General features: G+C 38.4%; 1 protein-coding gene across 2 annotated transcripts; it reads right to left on the bottom strand.

The window, feature by feature from the left end:
• Window positions 1-8272: 8272 nt before the first annotated feature.
• On the bottom strand, window positions 8273-21792 carry mtfr2 (mitochondrial fission regulator 2). 2 transcript variants are annotated; one of them, XM_087981951.1, is made up of 8 exons: window positions 21776-21792; window positions 19426-19559; window positions 19023-19127; window positions 13711-13829; window positions 12425-12639; window positions 10724-11024; window positions 10460-10640; window positions 8273-9204 (listed from the first exon to the last, which is right to left on the bottom strand). In XM_087981951.1, exons 2-8 carry the CDS (start codon window positions 19486-19488, stop codon window positions 9142-9144), a joined length of 1047 nt encoding a protein of 348 aa, XP_087838077.1. In that variant the 5' UTR covers window positions 19489-19559; window positions 21776-21792; the 3' UTR covers window positions 8273-9141. The 2 variants fall into 2 exon arrangements, with proteins under 2 accessions (XP_087838077.1, XP_043542026.2); XM_043686091.2 differs by having other exon boundaries at window positions 8275-9204; window positions 19023-19130.
• Window positions 21793-21857: the final 65 nt, after the last annotated feature.

The raw sequence follows: 21857 nt of genomic DNA, 5'->3' as shown, positions 1-21857 counted from the left end.
GTTGTTAAGAAAGCATATGGTGTTTTGGCTATCATTAACAGGGGATTGAGTTTATGAGTCGTGAGATCGTGTTGCAGCTCTATAAAACTTTGGTTAGACCGCACTTGGAATACTGTGTCCAGTTCTGGTCGCCCTATTATAGGAAACATGTGGATTCTTTGGAGAGGGTTCAGAGGACGTTTATCAGGATGCTGCCTGGAACAGAGGGCTTATCTTACGAAGAGAGGTTGACTGAGCTCGGACTTTTTTCATTGGAAAAAAAAGAGAGGGGACCTAATTGAGGTGTACAAGATAATGAGAGGCATAGATAGAGTTGATAGCCAGAGACTTTTTCCCAGGGCAGAAATTGTTAACATGAGGGGTCATAGTTTTAAGCTGTTTAGCAGAAAGTATAGAGGGGATGTCAGAGGCAGGTTCTTTACGCAGAGAGTTGCGAGAGCATGGAATGCATTGCCAACAGCAGTTGTGGAAGAGAGGTTATTGGGGATATTTAAGAGACTGCTGGACATGCATATGGTCACAGAAATTTGAGGGTTCGTACATTAGATTTACCTTACATAAGGATCAATGGTTGGCACAACATCGTGGGCTGAAGGGCCTGTTCTGTGCTGTACTGTTCTATGTTCTATAATAACAGTTAACAGAGAAACTTGCTTTATTACTTGTGTTACCTCATCTCGCCATAGTGACCTTTCAGCCTTAACCTTACTCTGCTAATTGGTGTAAGAATGTTCCACTCTGGTTATCCCATCCTGCCTTCCAGTGGTCTTCATGCTTTAACCCTTTCCATGCTTTCATGTTCTTTATTTTCCATAATATCTGTGCCCCTTTGAAAAACTCATACATAGGAACAACCTTCCTGTACAGAGATGTATGGAATCATCACTGAATCTGTACTCTCACTAGTAAGGTGGATGGAATTGTCAAATGATGTGTGCAAGCTCGGATTTGACAGCTCCCTGGGACATTTGTCTTTAATCTCAGTGTCCCCCACATTAACTTGACAGCAATCCTCAAAGCCAAGGTTGAAGGATCCTTGACACATGAAGGTAGCTGCAGTCAAAGTCTTGGTTGCTTGTGAGCAGTGAGTAATGTTTGACAATTAAAACATCTTAATCTTTAGGGTAAGACCACAGATCATAAGAAATAGGAACAGCAGTAAGCTGTTCAACCCCTCAAGCCTGCTGCACCATGACCGATCCAATATTCCTCACATCTACTTTCCTGCCCTTTCCCTGGAACCCTTGATTATTCTGCTGCTGATCAAGAATCTATCTCAGCTTAAATATAAAAAAAAGGCTTCTGCCCCCACAGCTCTCAGTGGCAAGAAAATCTAAAGACTCAAAGGAAATTCCTCCTCATCTTCATCAGATGCTTGAAGCACTTAAGAAAGTATAAAGAACAAAGATTTACAAGGATGGCATCAGAATGTAGGAATTAATTATCTGTGATTGAAGAATTATTTTCTCTTAGGGGGTGGAATGTGTGGAGAACGTGAAGGTGACCTAAAAGGGTGTTTTAAAATTATGAATATGTTGGTGAACATATGAAAAGAATGTTCTCACTTTTGGAAGAATCCAAAACTAGTGACTTTCAAATCAGGATAATTATTAATAAATCCATTTGGGAAATTTCTTTAATCAGAGAGAGGTTAGAATGTGGAACTCACTACCACAGGAAGTGGTTGAGGCAAATATCTTTGATGTTTTCAAAAGTAAATTAAACAAGTCTTTATCAGTTGAAGTATTGATTATAAGAGTAGGGAAGTTATATTGGAGCTGTAAAGGATTTTGGTTAAGGCCACAGCTGAAGTACTGTGTGCAGTTCTGCTCTCCGCAGTAAAGAAGGATGTGATTATAAGGGAGAGGATGCAAATGAGATTGGCCAGGTTGTTGCCTGGGTTGGAGCACTTTAACTATGAAGACAGGTTGGATAAGCTCAGGTTTTTTTTGGAGCAGAGGCTGAGTGGAGAAATGTCACAGGTATGTCAGGGACACAGGCAGGGTGGATAGAAAGCATATTTTATGCTTAGGGGCACACATCTAAGGTGAAAGGCAGGAGGTTTAGAAGGGCACGAGGAAAACTTTGCCCACCCCCCCCACCCACCGCCACCATCACCACCACAAAGGGTGGTAGGGGTCTGGAATGCACTTCCTGGGAAGGTAGTCAAGACAGGTAACCTCACAACCTTCTGAAAAGTATTGGATGAGATAAAGGAAATGTCATAACATTCAAGGCTTATGGGCCTAGTACAGGAATGTGGGTCCGGTACAGATTTAATGTAGCTTTTGTGGTACAGATTTGATGGGCTAAAGGGTCTCTCCTGTGGTGTATGATACGGAGTACTCAAGAGAACAAAATGGTATGGTGAGAGGAAATTCACTAGTAGTACAAACACCAAAGATTCTTAGCCTGATGGCTTCCTTCTGTGCTATAAAAGACTGCCTGATACAATTTCAAAAAACTGGTGGAACTACTGGACACATCAATAATGCCAACCCCCAACATATCATAAACATGGAATGAACTTTTAAAAATTAGGAGTTTTGGTTAAAAAATGAGATGCTATATTTTTACAAACATGAAACAATAGTAGACTGACTGTGCTTTATAAACCTTATTAGTGACATTTAATCGCTAAAAGGTCAGAGCTTTTTTGAAAAGCTTTATTACTGTCTCTGAAAATACATTATAAAACAAACTTTATAATCAGTTGTTCATTCTGTCTCAGAGTCAAATGGGTCATGTTTACCAGCATAGTATCTATGGTTTGTGGGGTTTGTAAACAAGAGAGTTTTCTGGAGCTGTTTTGTTTTGACTCAGTTTTGCATGCAAAAACGGTCTTATTCCTTTTATTCGCCTTTTACTCACTTGCTCTAGAGTATTTCACGGTGCCCTAAAATGCCTCACGAGTTGAAGGAATCCTTTTCTAAAGGGTTAGTAATCACTGAACACCTTTCTACCTAAAGCATAATTCTAATTATGAAATTAATAAAATGGTAGAACAAACATTTCATGCCATAAACAGGTTCCTGGGTTCACTTTCCAAAAGGTCAGGGATGATGGAAAGATGTCCATCTGAACACTGAATGGACAGAAATGCCATAATAAATCATTTTGATGCATTATTCTCCCAAATTGTAGACAATTTACAGTTGAGTAGTTTGGTAATTTGTAATGCATATAGTGTAAAAATAATAGGTAGAAACAAGGCACATTGGTCTTCATCTAAAACAGCTTCTTGCAGGCTTCTCCCTCAGGTATCTTTGAACTCAGCCAATGATCACACTCTAGTGGCAGCAAACTAAATTACAGATTTTTTTAAAAAAACTTGCAAATAAATAATGTCTGACTTAAACAGGATTAACTTTCTTGTTAATTGGTGCTAATTGATCCTAACAAATGATAATTAATGAAAAACTACATACTGCTCCACATTTGACTCCTTACTACATTTCCTGCTCTGCACCATTGCCACAACAGAGTTTTGGTTGAGCTTAGTTTGAGAGACAATACAAAGTGGAAGGCTGACAAGAACAACACAATATAAAATATTGGATTATAAGACTAAGGAGTAGGAGAAGACCATTCAGCTGCTTCACCAATCTACAAGATCATGGCTGGTCAGATTATGATTTCAAGTCCGCTTTCTTAGCGACTTCCTATAATCGCTGAGTGTCTTGTCTATCAAACATTTATCTCATGCTTCCAGCTTCTAGAACCACTCACTTGCCCACTTTGTGAAAATGATCTCAGAGGGAAGGGCCACTCCTGAAACATTTCACTTGATCATCATGGTCCACAGAATAAAAAATGTTTTGAAACCACCTGCCATATTCCACAAATTAAGAACCCTCTCACGAGCAGCTCAACCTTACTTTAAAATCATGCCTCTCACAATATATTCACACACGTTGACATGTCTCGCTGAGACTTTTTGAGAAGGGTAGTCAACCATGCACAACACTGTATACAATTCAAGGAGGATGGAAAATGGCAGCTTATCACATGGGATGGTTTGTGACTCTTATAACTGCTGTTACTGTTAAGCTCCACAGCAATATTTACGCTACAGCAACAATCATTGGGTAGGTGCAAAAAATATCCACACATTCCCTGTGATAAAATACAATCCTTCCTACAATAAGTGTGAGTGAAACTCTTTGGAACACATCTGCAAGTAAAAATAGGTTGAGATGGAACCACTTGGAGATCTGAAAGCAACAGATGATTTGGCACTTTTCTCAGAATCTAACCTTTCCAGACAACCCTAACCTAAATTGGTCTGGGAACATCAAAAAGAGCCAGTCTGAAAAAATGGTTATAAGATAAGCTGTTACAGAAGAAATTCTGTTAATGCTAAACAAGCAAATTATAAAAAAGGTGAAAAAATGTGTTTATTTGTCCTTTAGAAATACTTCGCACGTGTGACCAATTTTCATCAGAACTTTTGAAGTGACTGTTCATTAAACAAAAATCCAGTCTCTCAAAGGCTCAGCAGGTACATGTCACCTAGTTTTGAGGTGTCTTGCAAATCAGGAAGATTTCCATGTGCAATCCTCACTGCTGTTTATACTTCAGGGAATCTGAGAAAATGCACTTCAGGAAACTGGGAATGAGGTTCATATTTGGAATCTGCAATTAATCTCCCAAATATCCAAGACAAGTAGTATCATAGAGATGTACAGCACAGAAACAAACCCTTCGGTCCAATTCATCCATGCCAACCAGATACCCTAAACTAATCTAGTCCCATTTGCCAGAACGTGGCCCATATGTCTCTAAACCCTTCCTAGGCATGGACAGGGAAAGTTGACAAAGTCTTTTGCCTAGGGTAGGGGGAGTCCAACCTAGATGGCATAGGTTTAGGGTGAGTGGGGAAAAATTTAAAAGGGACCTAAGGTGCAACAATTTTTCTTGCAAAGGGTGGTGCATCTATGGATTGAACTAACAGAGGAGGTGGTGGAGGCTAGTACAATTACAACATTTAAAAGGCACCTGGATGGATCAAAAGCTTGCTGGCATTTCAGTTCTGAAAATTCTGAGTAACAGACCTGATACACAGTAGATTTCCCAAAAGTGTATTGTGTTCCTAATCAAGCTTAAATCCTGGAGAAAGAGCAATTTAAATTATGCATGGATGTAAGTAAAGATACTAGTGAGAGTGGGACATACTAAAGAAACTAGTATCTTTACATACAGATGAGGAAGGACACCACTTCGACTGGGACAACACATCCTAGGACAAGCCAAACAGAGACACGCACATGAAATCCTAGAAGCATGGCATTCCATCCTGAACTCTATCAACAAATACACTGACTTGGATCCCATTTACCACCCCCTGAGAAAAAGAAATGACATCACCACAGGAAGTGACATTGGCAACCCAAGGAAACCTAAGTGCAAATAAAAAGTGGGCCATACCACCACTGCTTCATCTGGAGACTCACTGATGATGTTACCTAATATAGTGAGAAAACGTCTAAAACCAAACCTTCCAGCTCAGCAAGCAAACCTACATCCAGAACCTCAACTTGAGCTACAAATCTTAACACTTACTAAATTATGTATTTTCCAACTTTACAAATCTAGACAATAACTGGGGTTGTATAAATTTGTATTAAATCCTTGCCAAGATATTTGTACTTTCACAATGCTTTGAGGGAGAAAACAAGCTGCTTCAGTTTTCTCTTGCAAAATTCTAAATATTTTTGAAACCAGTCCTGTAATTTTGTTTTAAAACTCCAAAAGCCTGTGAGCACTGAGCATGAGAGAATTACAGACCGTTCTTCATGTCAACCAATACCAAGACTGTATGAAGTGCGTGATTGCATTATAATGCATTTTTCCACTTGTGACATGTGTATAATGCATCTATCAACAAATTAGTCAACCTAATCCCTTGAATTTGAGCCCCAACACTTGGTAAATATTTACAAAAAGTCAAAGGATCATACGCATTTTGTTCACTGGTTGGTTCTGAATGCAAAATTCATAAAAGAACGCAATGTTTTTGCCAATGAAACTTGCTTAAGAAGTTTGATGTGCTGCCTGCATCTAAAGTAAAGCTGACATCAGTGTAAGAGAAGTTTATGCATGGAATGCTTGGCATTGAATCCAGCAAATTGAATCAGAGAATAAAATTGATCTTTCAGCCTGACCATATATGTATTTGAAATTTAGTTTATGAGTTTGAAGCAATATCTATGCATAAAAAAGCTGAAAACAGTGACAAACAACATTCCCTATAAACTGCATGTACACAACTGTTGAAGGTTCACACACAGCACTTGGTGGCTGAAGCTGTTCCCAGCTTTGATAACTGGTTCTAGAAGTCCCTGCCATCCAGGTCTATGCAAAAGAAAACAAATTTAGCTGGAACATTGTTAACGACAAGAGTAGGTAGAAAAGTAGGTTGTGAGGAGGACATAGAGGGGCCTCAAAAGATGCAGATAGGTTTAATGAGTAGGCACAAAGGGGGAAATGAATATAATGTGGGAAATGTGCAATTGCCCATTTTGGAAGAATAAAACAAGTTACATTATTTAAACAGAGATTGCAGAGGGGTTGCTCTGTTCTCATGCATGAATTTCAAAGATTAGTGGAATATTACTGTTTATCACAAGGGGAAATTAAATACACAAGTACGTAGGTTACACTTTAGTGTCACAGGGCACGAGTGGGACCACATCTAGGAGTACTGTGCACAGTATTTCAGGAAGGATGTAAGTGCACTGGAGGCACGTCAGAGAAGGTTTACTAGACCAAAACCTAGAACAAAACAAAGAATATAGATGCTGGAAATCTAAAACAAATAAAAACTGAAATTGCTGGAGAAATTCAGCAGGTCGGGCAGCATCAGCAGAGAGAAAACAATTAAATGTTTTGAGTCCAGTGAATCTGAACAAGGGCTATTGTATTCAAACTGTTAACAGCTGAATGGGTATATTGTCTTATCAGGAAAGTGTGACCAGACAAGGCTCATATCCACTGGAGTGATTTGATTATAAAGGAATGTTTTAAATTAATGGCATTATAATTTTACTGACTTGAAAAATCTTTGAATGTGCTATAGTTTGGCTTACTGTATTTTATCTTCACTTCTTTTGTTTATAAATTTCTGTTTAGATGTTAAAGCAAAATCAGCAGCATTATGTGCTAATGTTTTAGTGAGAGACCACTTAATTAAAACTAAAACAAGATCTGTCAAGCCAGATTTCAGTCTGGGATCTCACTTGTCCGGTAACATTCTCAGGTAGGATCATATCACACAGATGACACTAGTGTTCCATTAATACTGCTTCAAAGCCCATGCCTCAAGAGAATAAATAACATTTCAAAAGGCTGTTTTTTTTTTCAATCCTGGAGTTATTAATTCTTCACACAAATTGCTAATCACATTTAACTATTGCAAAATTCATTTGGCAGTTTGACAGAAACTGTTAATGTATTCTATTATTTAAACAGAATTCTTACTGCAAGGTGTGAATGAATCCCTTAATTAGCCAATAGTTACTTTGTTGTTCTTGGTTTCTCGATAATGGCAATAGTCACACTAGATGCCAGCACAGAGCAAAAGGCAGAAACACTACTGACCACATAGAATGCCAAAGCATCATTTTCATATGACAATAATAATTCCCTCCCTAACAGCACTGTGGGTCTATCTAAAACACATGGACTGCAGCAATTCAAGAAGGCAGCTCACCACCACTATCTCAAGGGCAACTAGCAATGGGCAATAAATGCAGGCAGCCAGCAACACTCATTACCCAGGAGTAAATTTAAAAATCTACTGGTGCCATGTCACAATCTTTAATTCTGCGTGGCAAAAATCAAATGGTATCTACAACAGCTCTGTGATGTCCTCTCTATGGTGTGTGGTATTTCCCCATGTTCAAACTTTTGACTTGTGGTCTCTCCCAGTCCTTGACTTTCCCTCTTCAAAGGCAAATACTTTATCTTGATTGCAGTTGGTTACATGTGCAGGTAGCAAGAAAACCAAAAGGAGTAGAATATGCACCCTGGTATAGTGCAAACCCTAGAACTCATAGTTTAAATGGAGTCAAATCTTCAGCTTTTTGCAACCATTCCAGTCGTTCTTTCTTTTGTGGAAATTCCATTCCTGTTCCCTGTTGGTGAACACAAGTAACCCACTATGATGGCAGACGTGGTTTTTGAGGATAGATTGGAACCAAAGTAAGAATACTGCTTTCCAATGTACTGAGCCCTAATATAATTCCTCCATTAATATACTAAATGTCACTGATCTGAAAATCATTACAAGGTGGAGTCATTGTCTTCGATCTTGCAGAGGATGCTATCAGTGACTCAAACTATCACATAGCTTTGATGAGAAATGAAATGGTTATTACTTGGACAACTTGGAGGTCACAAATGACAGAAGGTCAGTACAATAAATCCTCATGTAAAGTTGCCCTGTTTAATGTTGTTTACCTTTAACATCAGCAAACTAATGGAATCTGTAATCTCAGTGTTGCAAAATACATTTTAACATCATTTTTTTGACTCAACCGTCATAATTCTGGTACAGCCTCACCCACCTCTGACTGAATGCTCGAGATTCAAAAAAAAAGTACTAGAGAAACCCAGAAGGTCTGACAGCAACCTTGTTTCTCTCTTCACAGACACGTTGAGTTTGATTAGACTCTTCTTTGTTCACTGATTTCTCCAGTATATTTTAAATAAATGTTGTTTCATTGTAAACAGGATTGAAGATTTAATCTTCAACAGTTTCAGAATTTATAAACAATCCCAAGCAGAAAGAAATGCATCGATTAAACATAATATTCAGTGCACCAAAATAATCGTCCAAACAAATACGGGTCTGTTACTTTCGCATATTAACAATTTGCTATTTTGAGAGAAATATAAAATCTTTAAAAAGTTAAGAGTGGTTTCACAAATAGTAGAGAAACTAACAAAAAAAAACTAATTTAAAATGTACAATATCTTGACTTAACCTTCCACTAGAAAAGTATTTTATCTGGGTGGATAATTTACAAATAGGAATTATTGTAAACAAGTATCTACTATTATGTCCATTACAATTGCACTATGCTGCCAGCTCTTTTCCAGTATACGTAACAGCTATGAAGAGTCATCAAACTCTGCTGTTTACAATATTTGATGAGTCTTTAAGATATTTTGTTTCTTGGGCTTCAGGTCATGTTGGCCAAACTAGAGAGGAAAGAGGGCAAAAAAGGCATTAAGATATTGAAGCAAATATTTTGGTACACTTCAATGCACATGCTCATTAGTTTCTTTACAATGTTTTATTACTTTATAGACATTATCCCTGCTCAAATGCTCTTTACTATTTCCTGTAGTCTTTAATTCTTTGCCTCTTCAAATATTTATTGTAAAAAGGACTCAGGTTCTCTAGTCACCCTGTTCATTGAGGAATTGTCATTCCATTCTCATACTCACTGCCACTCTGCCACAATGTCTAGTGCATTACATGTTAATAAGTTATCCTGAAGCATATTTTAGCTGAAGAGAATCCCTATTCTAGCTGAATTAGCTGTCTAGCTTGGAATAATGCTGATTAACTTACTTTATCTAATAACCTAAAAGCACATATCCATGCACCAAGTCAAATAATTTGCATAGGTAAAGAACGTTTTTAAAAAAGAAAACATGCTCCTACAAATGTCGACTTCTTTAAATTATATTTATACCAGTTTTCTAATATTTTTCAAGAATGAATGATTCTTCTGATTATGAAAATGTGCAGAAGACTTTGTAAGATAATTAATTGCTAATTTTGTTGGCACTAAGGAATCCCCATACAGAAGCAGATCAGTGGTATAAACAAAAACCAAAAAAGATGAACATTTTCATTTCTTAGTCAGTTAAATCTTGAAGTTTAAAAATTGTGCACTAAATGCAAATCAAAATACATTGTAATCAATTCTACAGAAAAAATTTCAAAACATCTTTTTGTTTTAAAGCTCAGATAATATGCAGGCCTAGGAGGTTAGCACTAGAAATATGGAAATTGGGGGCCAAATGCAACGCCACCATTCCAAGATGTGCCTGAGGGCAGCTGGGGTATCCAATCAACTCTGTATTGGGATGATAAAAGATAACTTAGCCATTAAGAGATCCAAAATCAAATTGGGATTATCTACATAGCCACACTCATTACTATGAAAGAACTTCCAAAAGACTTTAGCAAAGCAAACTACTGCAGAGTTTGGAAATGAAATAAAAACAAAATATTCAGCACATTTGCCAGCTTTTGTGGAGAAATGGTTAACATTGTGACCCTACATCAAGAAATTTCCATATAATTTAGAATGATCTCACAATGTCAAGTTATGGAACTAAACTGTTCATTTTTTCTTTCTAAACAACTACCATGTAACACAAAAACTTTGGAAAACACACTAAGGAACTTCAACATTTCACCGCTTCCCATGAACTAACATACCTTTGAAGTTTCTGGACTGGACAGTGGAGAGAAGTCAAATGGCTCGTTTTCATAATCAGAAGAATCATTCATGTATCGGTGTGAAAACTTGCGTTTTAAAGCATCTGCAATCAGCGCTGCTGGATCAGAGACAGGTGTCTTTATTGGTGGTTTCTTCCTCATGGGTGTTCCACCAGGTGACCTTTATGAATCAGAATATTGTCAAAACACGCCAAATCCACGAAATGTTTCCATTCCAGCAGTTTGAAAGAGAAAAACATTTACCTTGCTACTACTTTTAATTTGACATTCTGCATATCCTTCAAGACATCCATCATGTTGAAGGGATTTGGTAAGTTTTCCGTGAGCTTTGATTTGATGGTTACATGACTAGGATTGCTTTTCATAGCTTGGGATTCTTCACCAAGCTTACTAGATGATGCAGCACTGTTCTTAGCAGTTGACATTGGCAGAGGTGGAGGAGGAGGCGGAGGTGGAGGAGGTAGGGCATTCCCCAATGGATCACACAAAACATCAAATGGTGTAGATGTTAGCTTTGGAGGAGGAATGGAAATAGCAGGCGTACCTGAAATGTGAAAGCCAGTTAGTCCCAACTGAGTTAAGCATAGGGAGTATTTTATCCTGAATAATGCTGAAATATTGAAATACAAATTCCTAATAAGAGATTATGATCAACAAAAAAAAAGCAAATGAAATATAAAATATCCAGTCAATAGCTAGGTGCAATTAAGATTGCTGAACCGACTGGATCAAATTTCCATATGTTCCTTGGTGAGATTGATGTGGGAATTAATTTTATATTTTAGCCATTTCCTATTTATCCTTATGCTCAAAAGAGAAAAATATTTTCTAAGATTACAAGGTTTGAAAAATACATTTGAAAAATCCTACTTTCATCATGGAAGTTTTACTAAACACGCGTATTTCATCCTATATTGTTAGCATTTTGCAAAAGGGATAGAATACAATAAGGTGTTTAGTCCACTCCAATTATCTATTCCGAATTTACAATCCTCATTGCCCCAACATTCACTTACATAAAAGTTTTCAATATTTTTCTTTTTATTTGTGTAAAGTTCATTCCATACATTGATTACTCATTGTGCAAAGAAATTTGCCTGTTATGTTCACTATTTTCTTATACATTTTATATCTCCAAGCAAAGCAGAAATAACAGATAGATTCTGTGCATGTATAATGAAATGTATTGACAATGATTTCTCAAAAGCCTGCAACTCCAGTCTACTCCATGCTTCAGCTCTTAGAAAAATAAATGAGAAACAAGTTGCTAAGATCTGAGTCATTACTCCAGGCGTAACTAATGAATCACTAAGCTTAAAAACAGTCCAATAAAACTTAATCAAAGATAGAATAATTGAACATTTCAACAACATCAGTCCTAAATTGTTTTTGAATTAAGGTTAATATCCCTCTTTAATTTACTTTTAGACTTGGAATTATGCTCCAGAATTACCATTTGTATAAAAACAATACACTTTGCTGCTATGGAGCTCTCCTTTTAGTCTTGAAAAGCTGACCATGTTTTTCAATTTGCCCTCAATCCATCCTCATTGTGACTGTAATCTGGTTATTCTTTCTGAACCATTTTCAAAATCTGTGACCCCTTGTGACCCAGTAACCAGAACTAAAACATGATATTCGAGATACAGTCTAATCAAAAATCTCTTGAAAGGTCAGTCATATTTCACTAATATGCATTGAAAAAAAGTATTTCCTACTTTGCATAATTCAGTTTTGCAAAGCCTCCTTACCTTTGATGCTCAAATTAGTTTTCTGTCAACAAAAAGATTTTTTTCAGTGATCAACATATTGATTATTATTGAATGCTTCACTGGCTGTGAAGCATTTTGGTACATCTAGATATCATTAAGGGTCCCAAATAAATGCAAGCTTACAACTAGAGATACTACATAAATGCACACAACTTGTGTCCATAAAACTTACAGGGAGTACCCGATCTTTGATCCTGCAGTGTGATAAGCATAGCAATTTGAGACCTCAGACGAGACAACTCATCTTCAAGTTGAGATATTTTATTCAAGGCATTTTCATTTGATGTATTATTCCCATTTTTTGGATAATTTAGCGACATCATTGGTATGCATCGTTCTTGCTTCAGGTTGATTACCTGTTCAGCTTTGGGAGGGCGAACTTCATTCCTTGAAAAAAATAAACAAACAGATCAATCAAGTCTTTTGTACTCATCAAGTTTTAAACATTTTCATTCCACAATTTGTCTTGGATATAATGGTCTAACCATTAATTACTCAACAGCCTTTATTAATATTACACTGTAGTGAGTTAGATCTTGTTAAAACATTTTATGAAAGATGGTAACTGATAATGTTTCCATTTTGTGATTGCATTGCTTTGAGGCAGCAGTAGAACCATACAGTACAGAAGAGGCCCTTCAGCCTATTAAATCTGCACCAAAAAATCTACGCTAGCCTCATTTTTCATCAGGAGAATCGACGTTTCGGGCATAAGCCCTTCTTCAGGAATTCCTGAAGAAGAGCTTATGCCCGAAACATTGATTCTCCTGTTCCCTGGATGCTGCCTGACCTGCTGCGCTTTTCCAGCAACACATTTTCAGCTCTGATCTCCAGCATCTGCAAACCTCACTTTCTCCTCATTTTTCATCACTTGACCCATTGCCTTAGACATTATGACATCTGAAGTGTTCATCCAAGTACATTTTAAAGGCTGTGAGGTTTCCCACCTCAACTTGCCTTGCAGACTGATTTCCAACACTCTCTAGGTGAAATTGTTTCCCCCTCAAATCCAGACGAGCCTTGCTGCCTTTCACTTTAAAAATTAGGCTCCCTTGTCCGTGCTCTTCACTCTCTCTCTGAGGCACATGCTTTGGGTTCAAGTCTCACTTGACGGCCACAGAAGGCATATTCATAAAGTGGCCAGTTTGAAAACCAATTTCCAAGATACTTCCAATACACATATGGCAAGCACTAAGACTGGGAGATTCTCTTGATAAGCATAAGCCTATTTTAAAAGAGTATTTCACCGTGGCCCAATATTATTTTGATTATTTTGTAAATTTACATAAATAGAAGTAAATTCTACACATCCATAAAATTCTGGCAGCACATTCTTAGCTCTATGGAGTGCCACATTTGTATGATTACCAATCTCTCAAAGGACACTATGGACAGATGAAAAAAAAAAACAATGTGTAAATATACATACATTAAAGAAGCTAGGGTATGTTTACACACCTAAAGCGAGTGAAAGTTTCACCTTCATCATCAGCAATCCATGGTACATCAGCCAGAGATGGAACTGTAGGTTTATAGCTATAGTTACAAGAGTCTGCCACATTTAGTCCTTCTAAGAGCTATAAAATGGCAAAATGTTATATCAATTAAATTTAATTACATATGCATTTACAAACAAGATACATAAAGGTGATGAAAAATAAATTTCAACAAGTAATAAGCACTCGTACTGAAATCAACTTAATGGGGGTTTGCCAAAATACTCCAAAATCAAACAGTGACCTGCAAAAGTGAATTTCCAGAAATAAATTACATTACTACTCTATATCCATCAACTGCAAACAACAGGATGTTCTGTTGGGTGGATTTGAGGCGGGGTGGTGGGGGGGGGGGGGTTCTGCTTACTTAGAAGCAGTTTTACAAAAAACAGAAGCTACTAGTGCTGAACTTTTAAAGTTGCAAACCAGCCTAATTCAAAGACTCCCAAATCCTAGCTGTTATTCACTTATTTTTAGGCCCTTCAACTTGACTTGCAAACGTAGGTAAAGATTCAATGAAGCAAACCTGAACCTGAATTCAACGAGACGCCAAGTTTTCTGCAGAAGAGACCTTAAATTCATAACACACACTATGGGTTATGAAGCAGAAGACATGATCCTTGAAACGTACAAAATATAAACTTAGAAAATAGGTGGAGAAGTAGGCATTTGGCAGATAAGATCAGTAGTAAGCAAGTTAAAACTACAGTCCTTTAAAATTTAAACTAAAAAATCCTACCGAGCGAGAGAAAAAAATTATTCTAACATTTACAATAGCTGCTTGTTGACATTTGCCTCAGGACTCTTTATGAACGCTTGGTTGCTTTCCACTATCTATAACTCTCATCACGGTTTCCAAGTTCACAGTTTCATTGACAGCTCAAAGGGGTTATCGAGCTCTCAATTATTAGCAAAACAATGGAATGAAGCAATGCTACAAAGCAATAACCTGCTCACTGGTGTTCAGTTAGGGTTTAAGCTCTGGTCTCCTCACAGGGAAAAAAGGACTATCCTCACAGCAATAGTGAGAGTGGGAGACCATGAAGTTTCTTGGGAGGTGGGTACAGTGGCGGACTTTGACTGAGTGTGAGGTAGTAGAAAGAAAATGGTGGCATTTACCCATGAGGAGCACAGACAATCCTTAACCTGCTTGTGGCATTGCTGCGAGATCCTCCAGACCTTAGATACTACACTGACTCAGATGGCTATATAGATCAGGCTAGATGTGTCTGGTGCCATCGTCTTTGCAAAGCAGGGTGGCAACTTGTCTCCCTCAGTCATGTCATTTGGAATTGTAGAGCAAAATACTAAGGGTAGTGCATGGCTTGCAGTATTTCAACAATGTGTGCAGCGGGATGCATGCTGCCATAAAGTCCCTGCACTGGCAAGCACTTCTGTCTCTGATGGGCACAAGGTTATGCAAGTGGTACCATGGAGGCAGGATGCATAATTAATAAGGTAAGAAGCAGAGAATTGAACCAGAAATGTCACCAGGGTTTACAGATCGAAGCTTTCCATAGAACTCCCTGAAACAAAATACAAACAAATTCAGCCCAATGGAACTGGAGCATATGAGAACAAAGAGAAGATTTGATGGAGATGTTCAATATTTGGAAGGGCTGTGATAAATCAGGAAAACTATTCACACTACTCAGTGAATTATCAACCAGAGAATAAATTGAAAATAATTAACCTTTTTGTTGTTAACTTGGCAGGGGTGTGGAAGAAAAGGAAGTATTATCAAGGAAAAACAAGCTATACACAGAACTCAGACAGATAGTACAAATGTAGAAACTTGCAAGATGTTATACAGGGTCAAAATGAGTGGAAATTAAATAAGGTATGAAATAAGTTTACTATGCAATTATGTGAATATAAACAAGATTGGACGAGCTACAAGTGCAGATAGCTATATGATAATAGGATGCTTTGACGATAATGGAGCTACGACTCATAAAAGACTATAAATGTAAAGGAGCAGAATTAGGCCATTTGGCCCACACAGTCTGCTCTGCCATTGAATCACGGCCAATATATTTCTCAATCCCATTCTCCTGCCTTCTTCCTGTAACCCTTGATCGGTTCTTGATTAGTAAGCCAATCTCAATGACTTAGCCTCCATGGTCTTCTGCATCAATACGAGTTCCAAAGATTCACCAGCCTAAGGCTAAACAAATTCCTCTTCATCTCAGTTCTAAAGGATTGTCCCTTCACTCAAGCTATGTCCATCGATGCTAGTTCTTCCAACAGTGCACACTTCTGTTCTTACACACCAAATTACATAACATCACACTTTCCCACATTGTATTCTATCTGCCACTTCTTTGCTGACTCTCCTCGCATGTTCAAATCCTAGTTTGCCCACTTCCTCAGCGCTACCTGCCCCTTCACCTATCTTTGTGTCATCTGCAAACTTAGCAATGATACTCAGTTCCTTCATCCAGATTGGTATTGTATAACATGAACACTGACCCCTGCATTGCTCCACTAGTCAACTGCTGCTATCTTGAAAAAGACCCCTTTATGCTCACTCTCTGCCTTCTGCCAGTCAGTCAATCCTCTATCCATGCCAAATACCTTACCCATAACAGCATGGGCTCTTACTTAGCAGCCTCCTTGCAACATCTTGACAAACACCTTTTGGAAATCCAATTAGATCACATCCACAGACTCTCCTTTGTCTAACTTGCTCATTATCTCCTCAAAAGAATTCTAACAGTTTTGTCAGGCATGGCCAACCCTTGACAAAGCTGTGCTTGCTCAGTCCCATTTTACCATACATTTCCAAGTAATCCGCAAACCAATACTGCATTGTGAACTTGAAAATCTTACCAATGCCCAAGATCAGGGTAACTGGCCTACAGTTTTCTGTCTTCTGCCTATCTTCCTTCTTAAACAGAAGTGTTATATTATCCTTTTACCAGTCGTGTGGGATCATCCCTAACTCCTGAAAAATCACCACCAATACAACCACAATTATCTCAACTATCGCCTTCAAAACTTGGGTATAGTTCATCCAGTCCAGGTAATATATCCTCTTCAGACTCTTCAATTTCCCTTGCGCCTTCTCCTTAGTATTGGCCAAAACACTCACCTCTACCCCCTGACCTTCTTTAAGTTCTGGTATGCTGCTGGCGTCTTCCACCATGAAGACTGACGCAAAGCACCTATTCAATTCCTTTGGCATTCGTTTCCCGTTACTACTCCTCCACTCTCATTTCCCAGTGGTCCAATGTCCACTTTTGCCACTCTCTTACCTTTTATATATCTTAAAAAAAACTTGCAGTTCTTCTTTTGTACAACTTGCTAGTTCGCCCTCATATTTCACCTTCATCCCCCCCCCCTTAGCTGCTGGTTTTTAAAAGGCTTCCCAATAATCTTCACCACATTGTTGCTATGCTGTCGCTGGTTTGCCTCGTCTCCCCCTTGCTATGTTTCTTCTACTATGAAAAGAATTTCTGCTGTGTCTCTTGAGTTACGTCCAAACACCCCTGCCATGAGCTCCACAGTCTTTCCTGCTAGGTTCCCCTTCCAATCAACACTAGCCAGCTCATTGCTCATGTTTTTGTAGTTAGCTTTACTCAATTAAATACCGTTAGATCTCAAACTGCTGAGTGAATGCTATCATATTCTGGTCACTGTCCCCTAAGGGTTCATTCACCTTAAGCTCCCTAATCAAGTCTGCCTCATGATCAAATCCAGAATTGTCTGTTCACTCATGGACTCTACCACAAGCTGCTCAAAAATAAATCTTAAAGAAATTCCACAAATTCTTTTTCTTGGGATCCACTACCAACATGATTTTCCCAATCCCACCCACATATTGAAGTCCCCCTTAATTAATGTAATAGTCATGATGTGGAGGAGCTGATGTTGAACCAATGGACAAAATTAAAAATCACAACACCAGGTTATAGTCCAACAGGTTTATTTGGAAGCACTAGCTTTTGGAGCACTTTCACAGCTACCTGATGAAGAAGCAGCGCTCCAAAAGCTAATGCTTCCAAGAAAAACTTCCAAATAATAACCTGTTGTCTGATTTTTAATTATTGTAATAGCGCCTTTCTTACGTGCCTTTTCTATCTCCTGATTTATTTCTATCCACACATCCTGGGTTCTGCTCTAATATTTGTAGATAACTACATCAGTCTTTTCTCCTTTGTAGTTCCTTAAGTCTTGGCCCCACTTGTGCAGCAGCAGTAATAGCCCTACGCCTGGACTGGGAGGCCCAGGGTCAAGTTCCACCTGCTCCAGAGATGTGTAATTAGAAAAAGAGGTGAAACAAAAACAAAGGGTTTTACAGGACTCTTGTGGCATAGTGGTAGTATCCCTACCCCTGAACCAGGAGGCCTGCGTTCAAGTCGCATCTGCACCAGCAGTGTAATAACACTACTGAACAGACATAGACAGACAAAGGAACAACAAATGTCCAGCAAATGGTGATAACGAACCTGATGTTGAAAAGAGAGTGACGCCATTTACTCACCTGTCAACTATAAATGTACATTTTTGTCACATGCTGTGATTTATTATGCTCACTATTTCTGTGAAGAATTCACATGCTTAATACAGCTGGATAACCTATACATTTTCTTGGTTGCAAAAAGACAATATTCCAAGGAACCTAACTCAAAGATTTAACGTTAATTTGTATGGAAACACACCATTCATCTAAAGTTGTTTTATTTAAAATGATGTTACTCAGCAGCACAACAAAGATTCTCTTTTTTAATTATTTGTTCACAGGATGTCAAAGTTGCTGGTTAGACCAGTGTTTATTGTGCATCTTAACTGTCCTGGAGAAGGTGATGGTGAGCACTGCCTGTGTATTTTTGTTTGTCACTGGATTAAAATCTTAGAATTCCCTTCCTGACAGTAATTGAGGGCGTACTTGAACCATATAAACTGCAGTGGTTTAGTAAGTGGCGCACCATCACTTTCTCGGGGCAATTAAAGATGGCCAAGAAATGTTAGAATTTGGGCATTGCTGGAAAGCCTATGAAAAAGCAAAATTAAAAAGGGAGACAAGATTGGTAGGAAATAATACATCACAAAACTACAATCATAAAATCTGGAAAATTCTCAGGCGCATGTCTTAAATTTAAAAATATTTAAAGACATCGGAAGATGAAGAAATTGACACTTCTGTCAGCTTATGGAAACAAGCAAAACTATTTCGAAATAATGTTGAAATGTGAAAATATCACTAAGATCTAAGACAAAAATGTTTAAAGACAGGCAATTTTCGTACAATTATTTTAATGCTTATCTGACCTGAAAACAGACCCTAGGCCAATGATTCAAAGGAAGTAATGATCCTATCCTTCGAACAACACTCCGAGTCTGTCCATATGGCTTGCTTTGCCATTGCTGGAAAAGCTGCTTTAAAAAAATACAAATGGGCACAGTTATAAAAATTTTTTGTTTTAAATGCAAAGCATTAAAAATGCTACAATGTTTAAAAGCATTGATTTTACTATAGCCAAAAAAGTTTTGCAATTTGCCATTTTAAGACTGTTATAATACTCTAAAGTTAGTCTTATGAGTAAAAAGAGATACACAGCTTAAACAGAACGATCAAGACACCTCTGCTTCAATATTTTACATCTATTTCTTTTACCCACATTTAACAATCAAGCCCCACTTACAATCAAACTCAAGAATTTTGTGAACTTACCAAGTCAGATGATATCCCAAAGTATTCCAGCAATTCACAAATAAAATTTAGCAGGCGAGACATCTAGTGTAGCGTAGTCAACACTGAACATTTCTTTATTCACATTTAATTACCAGGACCAAACAGATAAAATACTATAAGGAAGAAAAACAACAATCTATGTCTAAAACTTGTAAGAAAATTATTACAGCAAGTGAATGATTATAAAAATCTCATGTTAATATTTGGAAGAATTCAGTCCCGAATGTCCCTTTTTAAGAGTACTAAGCCCTGACTAAACCATTTTGATGATATATTTAAGCAACAATTAAACCGCTCATTAATCATACAGACCTGAGTGCCAGATAAGAACAATATCTATCACATTATGACAACCTGACTCTAGTCTTCATAGAAGTAAAATTATAATACTGAACTTTGCATTTTTTTTTCTTGTATATGTTCATACGCAATCAGAAACTACACCGCTAAAATGTCACCTGGTAAGACTTATAAAGCTACAGCATATATCGTAGTGCTGTGGTAATTTCCCCACCTCTGAGCCAGGAGACCTAGGCTCAAATCTCACCCATTCCAAAGCTCTGTCTGCAAATGTGGGCGGCACGGTGGCACAGTGGTTAGCACTGCTGCCTCACAGCGCCAGAGACCCGGGTTCAATTCCCGCCTCAGGCGACTGACTGTGTGGAGTTTGCACGTTCTCCCCGTGTCTGCGTGGGTTTCCTCTGGGTGCTCCGGTTTCCTCCCACAGTCCAAAGATGTGCAGGTTAGGTGAATTGGCCATGCTAAATTGCCCGTAGTGTTAGGTAAGGGGTAAATGTAGGGGTATGGGTTGGTTGCGCTTCGGCGGGGCGGTGAGGACTTGTTGGGCCGAAGGGCCTGTTTCCACACTGTAAGTAATCTAATCTATCTAATCTAAAAAAAAAATCTTATTTCCTGCTTGAACAGCTTTAAAAGTTAATAATTCAATGTCAACATTTGTAACTGGAACCTCTGCTAATAGTTGCTTTTTGTGTGGGGGGTCACATGACTAGGTGGTGTGGTTTCCCAAGTGGTAGAGTCTCAATCAGCTAGAATGTAAGAAATAAGGCTCTGATGAAGAGTCACTGGACTCGAAACATTAACTCTACTTTCTCATCACAGATAGGACCAGACCTGCTGAGTTCTTCCAGAAATTTGTTTTGTTTGTGCAAGAAACAAGAGCTGGACTAGACTTTTGGCTCTTTGAATCTACTTTTACCATTCAAAAGATAAGGGGCAGCACAGTGGCTAGCCCTCTACCTCACAGTGCCAAGGTTCTGGGAGGAGACCAGGGACCTGGTGACAGCGTGTGGAGTTTGCATCTTCTCCCTATGTCTGTGCGGGTTTCCTTCAGGTGCTCTGGATTCCTCCCATAGTCCAAAGATGTGCAGGTGAGGAGGATTGACCATGCTAAATAACATTTCTAAACAGATTAATTTTAAAATGAAGAACAGCTGAAGAAAAAAACTACAGTTTTAAAAGAGAAATTGTATCATTTATAGTTTTGCCGATCAACCTGAAGTGGGTGAGATTTCTAGTTGTGAGGAGGATACAGAATACTTAACCATAGAGTCATAGATATACAGCACAGAAACAGACCCTTCGGTCCAACTCGTCAATGCCGACCCGATATCCTAAATTAATCTGGTCCCATTTGCCAGCATTTGGCTCAAATCCCTCTAAACCAGTCTTATTCATGTACCCATTCAGGTGCCTTTTAAATCTTGTAATTGTACCAGCCTCCACCAGTTCCTCCAGCAGCTGATTCCACACAAACATCGCCCTCTGCATAAAAAGTTACCCCTTAGGTCCATTTTAAATCTTTCCCCTCTCATCTTAAACATACGCCCTCTAGGTTTGGACTCCCCGACCCTGGGAAAAGACCTTGACTATTCATCCTATCCATTGAGCAACTTCAAGACAAATAGATTTGTGGAGATTAATGGCATTATGGAATGTGGAAATAATGCAGGGAATTGACATTCGAATGGCGAAGGTAACTCAACAGGTGGAGGTATACCCCTGTATCTATCAACAAAGGAAGGAAGTGCGAGGTTTTTTTTATTCCAATAAACCTACCTATGCGATAGAAGAAAATGATGTCTTAAGTTTTTTTTTAAAATAATCAACATGTTAACTTTATCATATCTGGAAGACCTAGTTAGATCCCTCCCACACCCTCGTTCCGTCCCACACTTCCCCTTCCACGATCCCAGTCTCCCTTTCCCACTTCCCCTCCTCCTACCCCCCACCTCTCCCTTTTTCCATCATCTTCCCTGCTGCCTCTCCCATTCTCCTTCCTTCCTTCCTTCCTTCCTTCCTGTCATTGTACCTCTCTCTCCTCCTGTTGCACCTTCTTCCACCAAACATTCAAATTTCTCGAGATTAACTGAAAAAAAAACCCACCCCCGAGT

Source organism: Chiloscyllium plagiosum, unplaced genomic scaffold (genome assembly GCF_037043375.1).
Source record: "Chiloscyllium plagiosum isolate Xiang-an unplaced genomic scaffold, Cpla_swu_hap1 HiC_scaffold_3, whole genome shotgun sequence".
Classification (NCBI taxonomy): Eukaryota; Metazoa; Chordata; class Chondrichthyes; order Orectolobiformes; family Hemiscylliidae; genus Chiloscyllium; species Chiloscyllium plagiosum.
Note: the sequence above shows the minus strand (reverse complement) of the source record. Positions and strands in the feature narration are given on the sequence as shown.

What these genes read in the sequence shown, in the direction of transcription:
- mtfr2 (XM_043686091.2), bottom strand. Translation starts at nt 19,488, where the DNA reads ATGTCTCGCCTGCTAAATTTTATTTGTGAATTGCTGGAATACTTTGGG. An exon ending in TTGGGATATCATCTGACTTG is followed by an intron (nt 19,131 to 19,425) that starts GTAAGTTCACAA and finishes ATTTTTTTAAAG; the next exon opens with CAGCTTTTCCAGCAATGGCA. An exon ending in CCAGTCCAGAAACTTCAAAG is followed by an intron (nt 9,205 to 10,459) that starts GTATGTTAGTTC and finishes TTTCCTCTCTAG; the next exon opens with TTTGGCCAACATGACCTGAA.